Genomic DNA, 14,445 nt, shown 5'->3' with positions numbered 1-14,445 from the left:
CCCTCCTTGAACCATCCACATTCCTCCTCCACTCCTAGTTCTACTCTATCCTTTACTCCCTCCCACTCCTCTTTCAGTTTCTTCTTAACCCCTACCATACGGTGCCGCACACGTAGGCGTCATGAGGAGCAAGTGGATTCGCAATGCTGCCATATCGGCGTCTTGATTATATTTAATGTAGTCGCCCCTGCGTTTTGACATTCTCCCTAATCTGCCCTTAATCACATTCTCTATGGTTTTCAAAATTCACAGGTGAAAGAGAGAACGATCGATATAAGCAGTGACTATATTTTATGATGCGAGTATTATTACGACACGTCGTACGGCTGGCGTTGGCTGCTGCCCGCGAGATTTAAGTCCCGGAGTGAAGTGGTTAAACTCACTCTCCTTTTTTTCCTCATTTAAGCAGTTCACTCTAAGTACCTCCCTACCTTCTGCCCTTTTCCTCTTTCTCCACCTATTCTCCACTCTCATTTTACCTTCCACCAGAAAATGATCTGATATTCCCCCACTCTCTCCCCTTAGAACATGTACATCCTTAAATCTCCCTAACATATTCCTGGTCACCACTATATAGTCCATTAACGCTCTGTCTGCCACCCTTCCATCCACCACCCTCTCCCATGTGTACTTATGCTTGACTTTCTTCTTAAACACTGTATTTGCCATCATCAACTCTCTTTCAAGACACATCTCCACTATCATTTCTCCACTACGATTTTTACCTGGAACTCCATACTTCTATCTAATATCAGCATCAGTAAAGTAGTCAAGCAGATTGAAAGACTTAGTTACAAAATCTCCGGGTCCAGACAAAATTTTTCCAAGAACGCTTAAGGAGTGCAAATTTGAAATCTGCGACCAGTTAACTGAAATATTAAATAAATCGGTAGACACTGGTTTTGTGCCAACTGCTTGGAGGCAGGCAAACATTGTTCCTGTTTTTAAGAAGGGAGATAGATCGTCTATATGCAACTACAGGCCAATCAGTTTGACAGCGGTTATACGAAAAATGTTTGAATCAATAATAGGAAATAGACTCAGAGAACACATTGAAGGACATAATTTAATTCATAATTCACGGCATGGTTTCTCCAAGGTAAGTCATGTGACTAATCTTCTATCCTTTTACATTAAAGTATATAAGGTGTCACATAACAATGATAATTACAATGTTATTTACCTTGACTTTAGCAAAGCGTTTGACAAGGTGCCTCACCAGAGACTACTAAATAAAATCAAACCCCATGGCATAGGAGGAAAAGTGTTAGAATGTTTATGTGTCATATGTGTTCTGACTGGTGTTACTCATGATTGTCTCTAGTCCCCTTAACCCCCTACGTATGTTGTCAGTGTGACTTAGTGTAGAATAACAATCTGATGAGGACCACAATGGAAATAAGCGTACATACTTGGATTAGTAACAGAAAACAGCGGGTCACTTAAATGGAATAAAATCTAGGTGGGGCAATGTTACTAGCGGGGTCCCCCAGGGCTCGGTTTTGGGTCCCTTGTTGTTCATTATGTACAAAAACAAATTAGACGATGGGATAAATAGTGATGTTATTAAGTTTGTGGACGACACTAAAATAGGATGCCTAATTAGGTCAGGAGACGATGCAGAGATTCTGCAGGATGATCTTAATAAATTGTTAACATTGTCGGTGAAATGGCAAATGCACTTCAATATCTCTAAGTTTAGCATGTTAAACGTAGGGCTACACAAACCTGAAAATAGATACAGCGTAGATAACACGTTTTTAGACAAATCTGAGTGCAAGAGGGACTTGGGAGTTCTGGCGAGTCCAGACCTTAAAACTAGGAAGCAGTTGCATTAGCGCCAGGAATAAAGCTAACAGAGCATTAGGTTTCACTGCTAGGACGGTAACAAATAGAAGTGCAGAGGTAATTATTAAACTATCTAGCAATAATTAGACCCATCCTTGACTATGCGGTACAGTTTTGGTCTCCGTCCTTCAGAATGGACAAAAATTCACTAGAATCAGTACAGAGAAGAATGACCAAAATGATATATGGACTCAGAAATTTGCCTTACGAAGAGAGGCTTAGGCACCCTAACTTACACTCTGGAAAGACGTAGAGTGCGGGGTGATCTAATAGAGGTGTTCAAGTGGATCAAAGGTTATAACAAGTGTGATGCAAACAAGGTCATCATAATAAAACAACTGGGCAGGACTCGCAGTAATGGGTATAAACTGGACAAATTTAGATTCAAGAAGGAAATAGGCAAGAATTGGTTTACTAATAGGGTGGTCGATGAATGGAATAAACTCAGTAACCATGTAGTAAGCGCTGAAACTATCAGTTGTTTCAAAAAACAATTAGACAACTTTATGGATGGGGATGACAGGTGGTGATGGATACGGAGCTTCCTAGTGTAGGCCTTATGGTCTCTTGCAGTCTCCTTTATTCATATGTTCATCTTCAACTTTCTTCTTTCACACACTTTCCCAAACTCTGTCACCAACTTCCTCAATCCCTCCTCTGATCCTGCTACAAGCGCAGTGTCGTCCGCAAACAGCAACTGGCTCACATCCCACTTTTCTTCCTTTTCTTCAAACATCTCCAATCCCTGACCCACCACCCTTGCATTTACCTCTCGCACCACCCCATCCATGTATAAGTTGAACAGCTAGGGTGACATAACACATCCCTGACAAAGTCCCACCTTTACTCCAAACCACTCACTCTCTCCATTTCTAATCCTGACACATGCTCTACTACTCTCGTAAAAACTCTTGACAGCTCTTAACAGCTTTCCTCCTATCCCGTATATCTGCAAGACCTCCCACAGTGCTTTCCTTTCTACCCTGTCATAAGCATTTTCCAGATCCATAAAAGCCCAAAAAACATCCTTACCTTTTCCTATAGCTTTCTCACATATGTCTTACCACAAAAATCTGATCTACACAACCTCTACCTGTCTTAAATCCACACTGCTCCTCGCCAATCACTCCCTCTGTTCCTCTCCTAATCCTCTCAATCAAGATCCTCCCATAAGCCTTCCCAACTACACTTAATAAGCTAATCCCTCTGAAACTACTACACTCACACTTGTCCCCTTTTTGTATAATAGAACTAGGTAAATATACACCCATCCCCTGCCCCCTCCCTTCTTTGCTTGACATGGAAGTAGAGAATTAAAAATATCTTCATTGTTTTAAAAATTTCAGTTGAACATCCACCCCACCTGACATCTGCTTTCCTCTTAACCTCCCTAAACTTATATTTTGCTTCCCCCTATTTACTCTATACCTCTAATATGCTTCATTTACAATTCATCATACACCCATTTCTTGGTGAAGCATATAAACAAGACAGAGAGAATACAAAGAATATTGACTAAACTGGTTCCCAGCCTTGCAAAAGAGAAACTAGTAGCACTTGCCTTAACATCATTCAAATATAGAACTGAAAGAATATGACCATATTATTCAGGTCATTAAATTGTGGCAAATCTGACAAGATTTCTTGGTTTGAGACAAACTGAAAAAGACCACACATCTGAAGGCTGTGAACAGTTTTCTTTACAAATACATTAACAATGTTCAACAATCATTCTTTCAAGCCTGCAACACAACTGAATGTGGCCATGGCCAGTTCCCTAGGGACAAGGAGCCTCCTGAAAAAGAGTACTAGGACAACAAAGCTGCATGAAACTTCTGAGACACCTTAAACTTACCAAGTTTTTTTGAATCATCATCACTCAGCTTTGTCAGTGGTTGCAGAAATGAACCTATCTTATTTTCAAATGCACGACAATAATCTTGAACCTCCTGTGATGTGACTTTGCTTGAAGGTGGTATACCACGTGCATGCATTATGCCACATCTATTTGGCATTTCATCCTCATTTGGATATTCTGAGTGGTTGTAGTAGTCAACTGAATGGACAATCCGAAGATATAATAGCAGTCTATCCAGCACCTGCAATTAAAAAATCTTATTGTAATAATTGTACTGACATCCTACTTAAACTTCAAATAACAGAACCAAAAGAAACCTTTTTCCATTTCTAATATCAATCAGTTACCTTGGTTTCTTCATGCTAGACCAGTGCCCCCAGGACATCCATCAATAGCCCCCATTCTGCCCCAGTGATCATTGATATAAAACTATGTTGTCTATGGTATGCTACTGCTAGGCAATGCAACACTGTATTTACCTAGTTGTATTTTACAGAGAGAAGGAATTTGAATGTGTTTGAGATGAGGTGTCTGAGAAGTATGATGGGGGTTACTAGGCTGGATAGAGTGAGAAATGAGGAGGTGAGGAGGTGAACAGGGGTGGAAAGGGATTTGGGAGATAGGGTTGATGAAAGAGTATTAGGATGGTTTGGACACATGGAAAGAATGAGTGAAGAAAGGTTAGTAAAAGAGGTATGGAAGGCAGATGCGGAGGGAGTGAACATGAGGGGATGTCCTAGGATAAGATGGATGGATGGGGTGAAGGGGGCTTTGGGGAAGAGGGGAATGTCTGTTGAGGAAGGACGGGAGAGGACAGAAGACAGGGGTGAATGGAGAATGGTTGTATATGGATGATGATGTGATGCATGAGGTGGAATGGGTGGGGGGATGGGGGGTGAGGTAGTATGTGTGAGCAAAATTTGACGCAGCCCGAAAGGATTTCTCCCCGTCTTCTCCTTTTATGCAAGGGGAGACGGAGAGGGGGGGTTGCCGATTTAATGAAGTGGCCTTGCTGTGGATGTGCTGTGACTTGCGACACTGCCACTGACCCAGGGCAGTGGACAAGGTGCAGGGAAGGTGGAGGGGTGTGGAGTGTATTTAGGGATGGAATGGGTGGGAACGATTATGTCTTTTTCTTTTTGGCTACCTCCCTTGAAAGGGGGAAAAAGCCTTGGTATATGTATGTATGTATTTTACAGGAAGAGAGCTATGCTCATAGTGACCCCCTTTTGTATCTTTTAGCATCCAGTTTATCTTAAATTCTTGTATAGTTTTTGCATTCCCTGTTTTCTCATTTAGTTTGTTCCAGCTATCTATCACTGTGTGGGAAACTTCTTTTTCAGATATCTTCTATAACTATCCTTTTTAAGTTTCTTTTCATGTCCTCTGGTTTTTCTTCTATCCCACTTTTGTAAGTCATCTCTATCAAAGACTTCCATCCCTTTCATAATTCTGTAGATGGTTAGTAGACCTCTTTTTTCTCTTCCTTGTTCCAGGGTTGGTAGTTCGAGTTTGTCCAACCTTTGTTTGTATATAATTTTGGAGAGTGTTGGTGCTATCTTTGTTGTTGCTCTTTGAATTCTAATTTCTTTATATTCTTTTTTGTACTTAGTGTCCATAGTGTCACAGTGTACTCCAATCTTGGTCTTATCAATGTAACTAATATTTTCTTTACCATTTCTTCATCCATGTAATCAAAGGCCACTTTCATTGATCTTAATAAATTGAAGGTTTCTCTGACTAATTTGTTGATATGTTTGTCTGGTGTCATGTCATTGGTGATAGTTATTCCTAGGTCCCTTTCAGAGTTGACTTTAACTTCCTTTGTACCAATTTTTTATTGTCCCAATATTCTGTTTTTGCTTTTTCTAAATTCCATTATACTACATTTCTTGATGTTGAAATTCACCTCACAAAGGATTACAAAGGCGGAGCATGCTGACAGGAGACCTTTTGATCCATATCTAGGTCGGATGCGAAAAAAAAATCATATTAATAATAAAATAATAAATAAAAACTATAATAATGTAAATAACAAATAAAATACATAAATAAATGCATAGGTATAGTTAAATAATAAACAGGTAAATAGTACATACATACATATACCAAGGCTTCTTCCCCCTTCCAAGGGAGGTAGCCAAAAAGGGAAAGGCACAAAAACACTCCCACCCATTTCATCCCCAAGTACACTCCACACCCCTCCCACCCTTCCTCTCATCTGAGCACCTCCCGGATGACGGGTCATCCCTGCACCCTGCCCACCGCCCTGGGTCAGAAGCAGTGTCGCAAGACACAGTACATCCACAGCGAGGCCGCTTCATTTAATCGGCGACCCCCCCTCTCCGTCCCCCTTTGCATATAAGGCGAGGACGGGGAGAAATCCCTTCGGGCTGCGTCAAAATTTACTCACACATACTACCCCACCCCCCACTTCCCCGCCCATTCCTCCTCATGCAGTCACAACATCATCCATATACAACCATTCTCCACTCACCTCTGTCTTCCGTCCTCTCCCTTCCTTCCTCAACAGACATTCCCCTCTTCCCCAAAGCCCCCTTTACCCCATCCACCCACCTCATCCTAGGACGTCCCCTCATGTTCACTCCCTCCACATCTGCCTTCCATACCTCTTTTACTAGTCTTTCTTCACTCATTCTTTCCATGTGTCCAAACCATCCTAATATTCTTTCATCAACCCTATCTCCCAAATCCTTTTTCACCCCTGTTCTCCTCCTCACCTCCTCATTTCTCACTCTATCTAGCCTAGTAACCCCCACCATACTTCTCAGACACCTCATCTCAAACACATTCAAACTCCTTCTCTCTTCTTCTCTTGTGTTCTGTTTCTGCCCCATACAGTGCTGTTGGCACAATCACTCCTTCATACAGTCTCCTCTTCGCATCCATTCCCAAATGTCTATTCCTCATTACACTCTTTAAACCACCAAGGCATTTACTCGCTTCTCTCAATCTACATTCTACCTCCACCTTCACTCCACCTTTTCCTGCTACACTTGCACCCAAGTATCTAAAACTATCCACTTCCTCCAGTCGCTCTCCCTTAATGTTCACTTCCAGTCTACTGCCACTTTCACCCCTTGTACATCTCATCACCTTACTTTTACCCACATTTATCTTTAGCTTTCTTCTATCACATACTCTCCCAAACTCTGCCACCAGCTTCCTCAATCCCTCCTCTGACCCTGCCACAAGCGCAGTGTCGTCCGCAAACAACAGCTGGCTCACCTCCCACTTTTCTCCATTTTCTTTAACCATCTCCAATCCCTGACTCACTACCCTAGCATTCACCTCTCGCACCACCCCATCCATGTATAAGTTGAACAGCCAGGGCAACATAACGCATCCTTGACGAAGGTAAATAGTAAATAATAATAAATTGACATATAACTAATAATAAATGAAAATCAGACAGATAAATGATAAAACAAAAACAAATAATATAAGATAAATTATAATCATTACAGCATCTTACTTAGGTATTCATCTAAATGATTCTTAAAGCTTCGAACTGAACTACATTGCACTACCTGTGCAGGAAGTTTATTCCATTCATTAACTACACGGTTGGCAAAGTTGTTTCTACCTACTTCCAAATTGAATCTATTTCCGACACTTTGAGACCATTGTTTCTTGTCTGATTCTCATTCAATGTGAAAAAAATTTCACTTTTGATGTTGTCAATTCCCTTTAAAATCTTAAAGACCTGTATCAAGTCACCTCTGAGTCTGCGCTTTTTTAAGGAAAACAGATTCAAGTGTTTTAGTCGATTTTCATATGATTTATTTTTGATATTTGGAATCAGTTTTGTGGCTCGCCGTTGTACTTTTTCCAGTCTGTCAATGTCTTTAATGAGATTCGGTGACCATACAGAAACAGCATATTCCAAATGTGGACGAACTAACGATTTATATAGCTTGTTAATGAGTAATGGACTTTTGAAATCAAAAGATCGCGCAATCAGTCCCAGAATCTTATTTGCTTTCTCAGAGGCTGAAATGCACTGCTTAGATGATTTGAGGTCGTTACTGATAATTACGCTGAGATCTTTTTCACTATCCACTTTTGTTAACGAATTTCCAAATAACTTGTAATCGTACTTACTGTTATTTTTACCTATGTGCATTACCTTGCATTTACTTCTGTTAAATTTCATTAGCCACTTTTCAGACCATTGCTGTAATTTATCTAAATCTTCTTGAATATCTAATTGGTTTGAGTAATCATTTGCCACTCCGCACAGTTTTGTATCATCAGCAAATTTGGAAACAGTAGATTTTAGTCCATGGTCTATATCATTTATATATACTATGAATAGAAGTGGCCCAAGAACGGAACCCTGAGGAACTCCACTTGTAACATTTTTCCATCTAGAAGTTTTTCCATTTAAAACAACTCTCTGTTTTCGACCATTCAACCAATTACTAGTCCAACCTAATAGACTACCACTTATTCCGTGTAAAACTAATTTAGTAAGTAGTCTTTCGTGTGGGACGGTATCAAAAGCTTTTGCAAAGTCTAGATATATTAACCCATTCAACTCCGATGACAAGATGTCTTGTCATTTGGTCAAATAAAACAAAAAATCATAATAAAACAACAAAATGTTTGATGATCAAACAGCACCAGAAAAATATGACGTCGTCAGTCCTCCTCGAGGAGGACTGACGACGTCATATTTTTCTGGTGCTGTTTGATCATCAAACATTTTGTTGTTTTATTATGATTTTTTGTTTTATTTGACCAAATGACAAGACATCTTGTCATCGGAGTTGAATGGGTTAAATCTATATTGTTTCTTTTGTCATAACTCAAGATAACTGTGTTGTAGAATTCGAGTAAGTTAGTCACGCAAGAACGTTTCCGTCTGAAACCATGCTGGCTATCATTTATCAAACGGTTACTTTCTAAATGATGTTCGATAGCATCTCTGATGATAGTTTCCATTATTTTTCCTACGATTGAAGTCAAACTTATAGGCCTATAGTGATTTGGTTTCTTTTTGTCACCTTTTTTGAATATGGGAGTAACGTTAGCTAGCTTCCATTCTCTTGGGACATCTCCGGATATGATGGATTTCTTGAAAATAATTTCTAATGGAACAACAATCTCATTTTTCATTTCCTTTAAGATTCTTGGATGCCAACCGTCAGGTTCTGGTGTTTTATTAACTGAGTTTCTCTATACACCTTTTAATTTTTTCTTTTGTTATATTTACTGTTGTGAGTAAGTTTACCCTAGACTTTTCACAGGTTTCAGTTTGGAATTCACTTTGAGGTGTTTCGTTTACGAATACCGAGCTAAAATAATAGTTTAAGATATTACACATTCCTTCATTTGAATATTCAAGTTGACCGTCAGCAGATAATAGTGGACCAATGTGATTCCTAACAACCTTTGTATCTCTAATGTAACTATAGAATTCTTTGGAATTCTCTTTGGATTTATCAGCGATGTTCATTTCGTATTGTCATTTTCTTTTCTTATTGTCTTTTTTAAATCTCTCTGTATTGATACATAACTTTGATAGTCATTAGATGCACCCCAGCACTTATATTTCTTATAAGCCTGTCTCTTTTTAGCAATACTTTTTTCAGTTTCTTTGTCGAGCCACTTTGGGCGAGCCTGATTTGGGGGACGTCTGTCCTTAAAAGGAATGTAAGTTTGAATCATCTTAGTGAGCGTTATTTGAAATATTTCCCACATCTGATCTACAGGTCTTTCGTTTAATTTTGCCTCCCAATCTGTAAGCTGAAGCTCCTGACTCCATTTCCAGACTTTGTCCACGTCTTTCTGTAGTGATTTGCAATCTTCCTCTATACTTACTCTCTTTAGTAGTTTTGCATCATCTGCAAAGAAGTTCATACAACATTCCACAACTTTATCCATGTCATTTATATATATGGCAAACATTATCGGCACCAATACAGAGCCTTGTGGGAATCCACTTATCATTTCTTCCCAATTTGAGTTCCTGTCTCTGAGTACCACTCTCATTTTTCTCCTGTTCAAGAAATCTTTCATCTATTCCAGTAACTTTCCTTGTATTCCACCTATTGTTTAAATTTTTCTTAGTGCCTTTATGTGTGGTACTTTGTCAAATGCTTTTTGTAAATCTAGGAAGGCACAATCTGCCCATTTGTCCCTTTCTTGAATTATTTCTATTAGCCTCGAGTAAATGCATATCAAGTTTGTGGCACATGATCTTCTGTATCTAAATCCTTTGTCCATTAGTTCATCTATACATTCTTTCAATATACAATTTGCAATTCCATCTGGCCCATGTGACTTTCTGACGTCAAGGTTTTTTTATTTGGTCCATTTTGTGTCACTGTTAATTCTTGTGTGCATTATGGGCATACTGTCTCTTCCCAGTATAATTCTGCATTTAGAATAGGTAACCAAGAGTGGTGATCCAGTGAGGTGAACCAAAGCTGCCCTATTTGTAAACAGTACACAAAAAGAAGGAATGAATATTCAACCTCTTCAATACAAGTTGAATTCTCGTGCGGAGTATTGGATGCTTGATGTATGGTGATGCATCACAATACACGCATTATAGAATATAAAGTCACTGCTGATTTATTTGTTCTCTTTCACTCATAGTAATAATAAACACAGAAAATGCGATAAAGCCAGTTCACAGAATTTAGGGGTCACTCAGGTACAACAACTACAAAATAATATAATCAGGACGCCAATACTGGCATCCTCATATACCCACTCGCACCTCATTATGCCTATGTAGGCATCATCGTACAGAAGAGGTTAAGTTCAAATTGAATGAAACTGTGTATATAGGTGCTAAACTGCAAGCATAAATATTGAACAGTAATGTCCAGCATTTAACCAAGAAAACATTAAGACGATAAGGCAGTTATTGACTTACAATTATTTGCACTTATGACCACTTTGATTGTATCAGTGTTCATACAGCAAGCAGTATACAATTATGTAAAAATACATTTTAATTCGGACAGTTTCACATAGAGTGGTAACACATGCACTCTCCCACATGAACAAAGTCTGGGAATGGAGTCAGAAGTGTGAAGTGAATTTCAACATCAAGAAATGTAATATAATGGAATTTGGGACAATATAAAATTGGTACAAAGTAAGACAAAAAGTTAACTTGGAAAAGGACCTAGGAGTAACTATCACCAATGACATGGCACCAGATAAACATATCAACAAAACAGTCAGAGAAACTTTCAATTTATTAAGATCAATGGAAGTGGCCCTTAACTACATGGATGAAGAAATGGTAAAGAAAATATCAGTCACAATGATAAGACCAAGATTGGAGTATGCTGCAACACTATAGACACCTAGTACTAAAAAGAACAAAGAAATTAGAAAGAATTCAAAGAGCAACAACAAAGATGGCACCAACACTCTCCAAATTGACATATGAACAAAGATTGGACAACTCGAACTAACAACCCTGGAACTAAGAAGAGAAAGAGATCTACTAACCATCTACAGAATTATGAAAGGGATGGAAGTCTTCAAGAGAGATGATTTACTAAAGTGGGATAAAAGAAAAACCAGAGGACATGAAAATAAACTTAAAAAGGAGTTACAGAAGAGATCTGAAAAAGAATAGCTTCCCACACAGTGATAGAGCTGGAACAAACTGAATGAGAAAACAGGGAGTGCATAAACTATACAAGAATTTAAGATCAAATTGGACGCTATAGTGGGATAAAAGAAAAACCAGACAAGAAAATAAACTTAAAAAGGAGTTACAGAAGAGATCTGAAAAAGAATAGCTTCCCACACAGTGATAGATAGCTGGAACAAACTGAACGAGAAAACAGGGAGTGCAAAAACTATACAAGAATTTAAGATCAAACTGGATACTGAAAGATACAAAAGTGGGTCACTACGAGCATAGCTCTCTTCCTGTAAATTACAACTAGGTAAATACAAAGTACTAAGCATATGTCTCACTAACTTTCACTCAATGATTTCCATCTCTACCACTCATAGAATATGAACAAAGAGGAAGAGTTACTTCTGTTGACAAACCAACAAGGGGGTTGGCAGAAACTCCCATCCACCACTCTTGTTTCCCTCTTATCTTAGTTCTTTGTGGATGAAGGGTCATCCCAGTCTCCTCCCCATGTCCAGGTTGGAAGCAATGCAGCATGACACAGCACATCCACAGCTGGGCCACTTCACTTACACAGTTACCACCCCCCTCCTCCTCATCTCTTTTGGAAAATAAAGACAAGGAGAAATCCCTTGAGGCTGTCAAAATATCATCCATATATAACTATCCTCCACTCACCCATATCCCTTGCCTTCTCCCTTCCTTGCTCAAAAGACCTTAAGTTCACTCCCTCCACCTCTGCTTTCCACACCTCTTTTGCTTATCTTTGTTCACTCATTCTTTCCATGTGCCCAAACCATCCCAATCATCTTTCATCACCCCTATCTGCCAGCTCCCTTTCCACCCCGACTCACCCCCTCATTTCTTAAGCTATCCAACCTTATGAGATATTCATTACCTTGATTAAATTTGGATCTCTCTCAATAGTTTCTCCTTCTTGAGTTTTATCCTCATTATCATTTTCACTACTGTTGGCCCCAAGGAGTTCCTCTTCTTCAGCACTTGCTTCTTCAATTAGGTAGTCAGTTATATTGCGTAGTACTGGGTTTTGTGAAGATGTCAAACTCAACAGCATCTGAAAATCAAAAGCCTAACATTGATTATAAAAATCTGCATCATCAAGATTGCATTATTACATCTACTTACAAAATAAAAGTATTATGTATGAGCATATCATTAAAAAAATTCTGGAAAGTAAACAAATAAATGAATATACAAATAAAAAAAAATGAATGATGATAATTAAATATTAAGCAAATTACCACAACATGGAGCTCATTGAAAGAAAAGTGCATATGATTACTGTGGACTTCATTTTTGCAGGGACCAACAATACAACCATAACTGAGACAGACATATTCAAACTACACCAATATCTCACCTCTGGACAAAATGCATCCCCCAAGTAACTGCTACTTTCAACCAGGTTCATGATCCATTATCTGTTTCAACTATCCTTCCTCTGATTTTTTTCCCTAAGGAGATTTGCTAACAAGTATATTGCTACCCTCCTCTTCCTCTTACCACCCAGTGGCTTGTGGGATGGAATTATCTAGTTTAGGTCTATAACCATGAAGACATTTCAGCACCATAATGAATGAATACTTAGTTTCAAGTGATGGTTCTAAAATTCTGAATCAACCAATCCATTGTCCCTGTTCTCTCTTGCAGATCCACAACCTCCAGGAAACCAGCAACAGCCTTCAGTCAGGACCATAAATCAATTAGTGAAGAGATACTGTGTTGTCTGGGTATAATAGTGTGGGGTATAGTAGTATAAGATATTCCGTGTCTTCTGTGTGGTGGTTGCACCTGGGACAATTTGAATCTGTGGCCAGGCCTATTCTGTGTTGGTATTGTCTTAATGACAGATGGTGTCCTGAGCAGTCATGCCAGTGTGATTCTTGTCTGGTATGGGAAGACTTTCTCTGTGGGACTTTATTGGGGGAGGGGGGGTAGTATTGAGTTTGGTGGTCTTTCAGTCTTTCTTGAAGGGTTTGATTAGTTGTCTGGGTGTGAATGTTTTATGTGGTTTGGATGATTGATTGTGGTAGATGTTTGAGTAGTATGCTGCAGTTTTTTTTTTTTGTTGGATTCTGTTGGCGGTACTTGTGAGATATAATTTGAAGGGTGTGTGTTGTTTAAGGTTTTTGTGTAGAACTGTGTTCCTGTCATTCTATATGATGTTCCATTGAAAGGATTTTGGTTTCTGAGTACAGGTGTCTTATAGGGGTGGTTTTGGTGCATCCTGTTCATACTCTCAGTGCTCCATTCTGTAGTATCTATAAGTTGTTTATGTTTGATTTGGTGCTTGTTGGAAACCTTACTGTGGAGGTGTATTCTAGGGTGGTTCTTATGAATTGTTTATAGATGTTTATTAGTTTCTATATGATAGGCAAGAGATACACGAGTGTGGGTACTGTCTTTACTGGTGCCCAAGACCAACCACCTACAGCGCGTTACCACGGGCTTGCTGCCTGCGGGGCCCCACATATACTACATCCCCCTCCTAAAGATATTAATGTACTACGTTCATGTAGTACATTAAACAAAAATTACAATTATTTTGCACAAGTCCACAAGAGTAACTTGATATACAAACATAACTGAGAAATGCCAACTCCATGAGGGGAGGGGGGAAAACAAAATAAAGAAATACACAGGGCACTTCTGTGCACACACACACACACTTAGTTGCAGTCGTCTATTACATAATCTCCTACCCATCCAAGGATGGCAGGCCAGGCCTGTCTGTGTTATGAGTGGTGGTGAGGGCAGTTCTTGCAATGCATTATTGGCAGCAGGACACAGGTGTCGGCAGTTGCGTAGGGTGATCCGTTCAATTGGATTGAGTATTGGTGGAATAGTACAGCCTCAGTAATCACACCTCGCCTGTCCCACAGCTTATTAGCCTGGATCTGTATCCACACTTGGGTGCCAATCGCTAGTGTGGGAAGAGTCTTGGGCGTTCCTTGTTTGACAATCCAGGTCTCCTGTTGCCTTGCTGCCTCGCACTCTCTTGCACGCAGTGTTTGTTGCCACTGCACATCCACCTTGTAATGTTGTCAATTCACTGGTACACCATCTCGTAGCTGCCTGCCCA

The 14,445-nt window shown here is 39.5% G+C and overlaps 1 protein-coding gene across 6 annotated transcripts in view; it reads right to left on the bottom strand.

The window, feature by feature from the left end:
• Ars2 (arsenic resistance protein 2) overlaps positions 1-14,445 on the bottom strand; it is a 314,986-nt gene that overhangs the window by 103,957 nt on the left and 196,584 nt on the right. For 5 of the 6 annotated variants that reach the window (XR_012966393.1, XM_076185179.1, XM_076185182.1 and 2 more), the window contains exons 13-14: positions 12,241-12,432; positions 3,704-3,947 (exon numbers count right to left, since the gene is read on the bottom strand). Coding sequence is in view for 5 of the 6 variants with exons in the window: in XM_076185179.1 (XP_076041294.1) it covers positions 3,704-3,947; positions 12,241-12,432 (436 nt within the window). In the remaining variant the exon portion in view is untranslated. The remainder of the gene's footprint in view (positions 1-3,703; positions 3,948-12,240; positions 12,433-14,445) is intronic. The other variant, XM_076185183.1, reaches the window with a different exon arrangement.

This window comes from Oratosquilla oratoria, chromosome 5 (assembly GCF_046742065.1).
Source record: "Oratosquilla oratoria isolate Oo_2021 chromosome 5, ASM4674206v1, whole genome shotgun sequence".
Taxonomy (NCBI): Eukaryota; Metazoa; Arthropoda; class Malacostraca; order Stomatopoda; family Squillidae; genus Oratosquilla; species Oratosquilla oratoria.
Note: the sequence above shows the minus strand (reverse complement) of the source record. Positions and strands in the feature narration are given on the sequence as shown.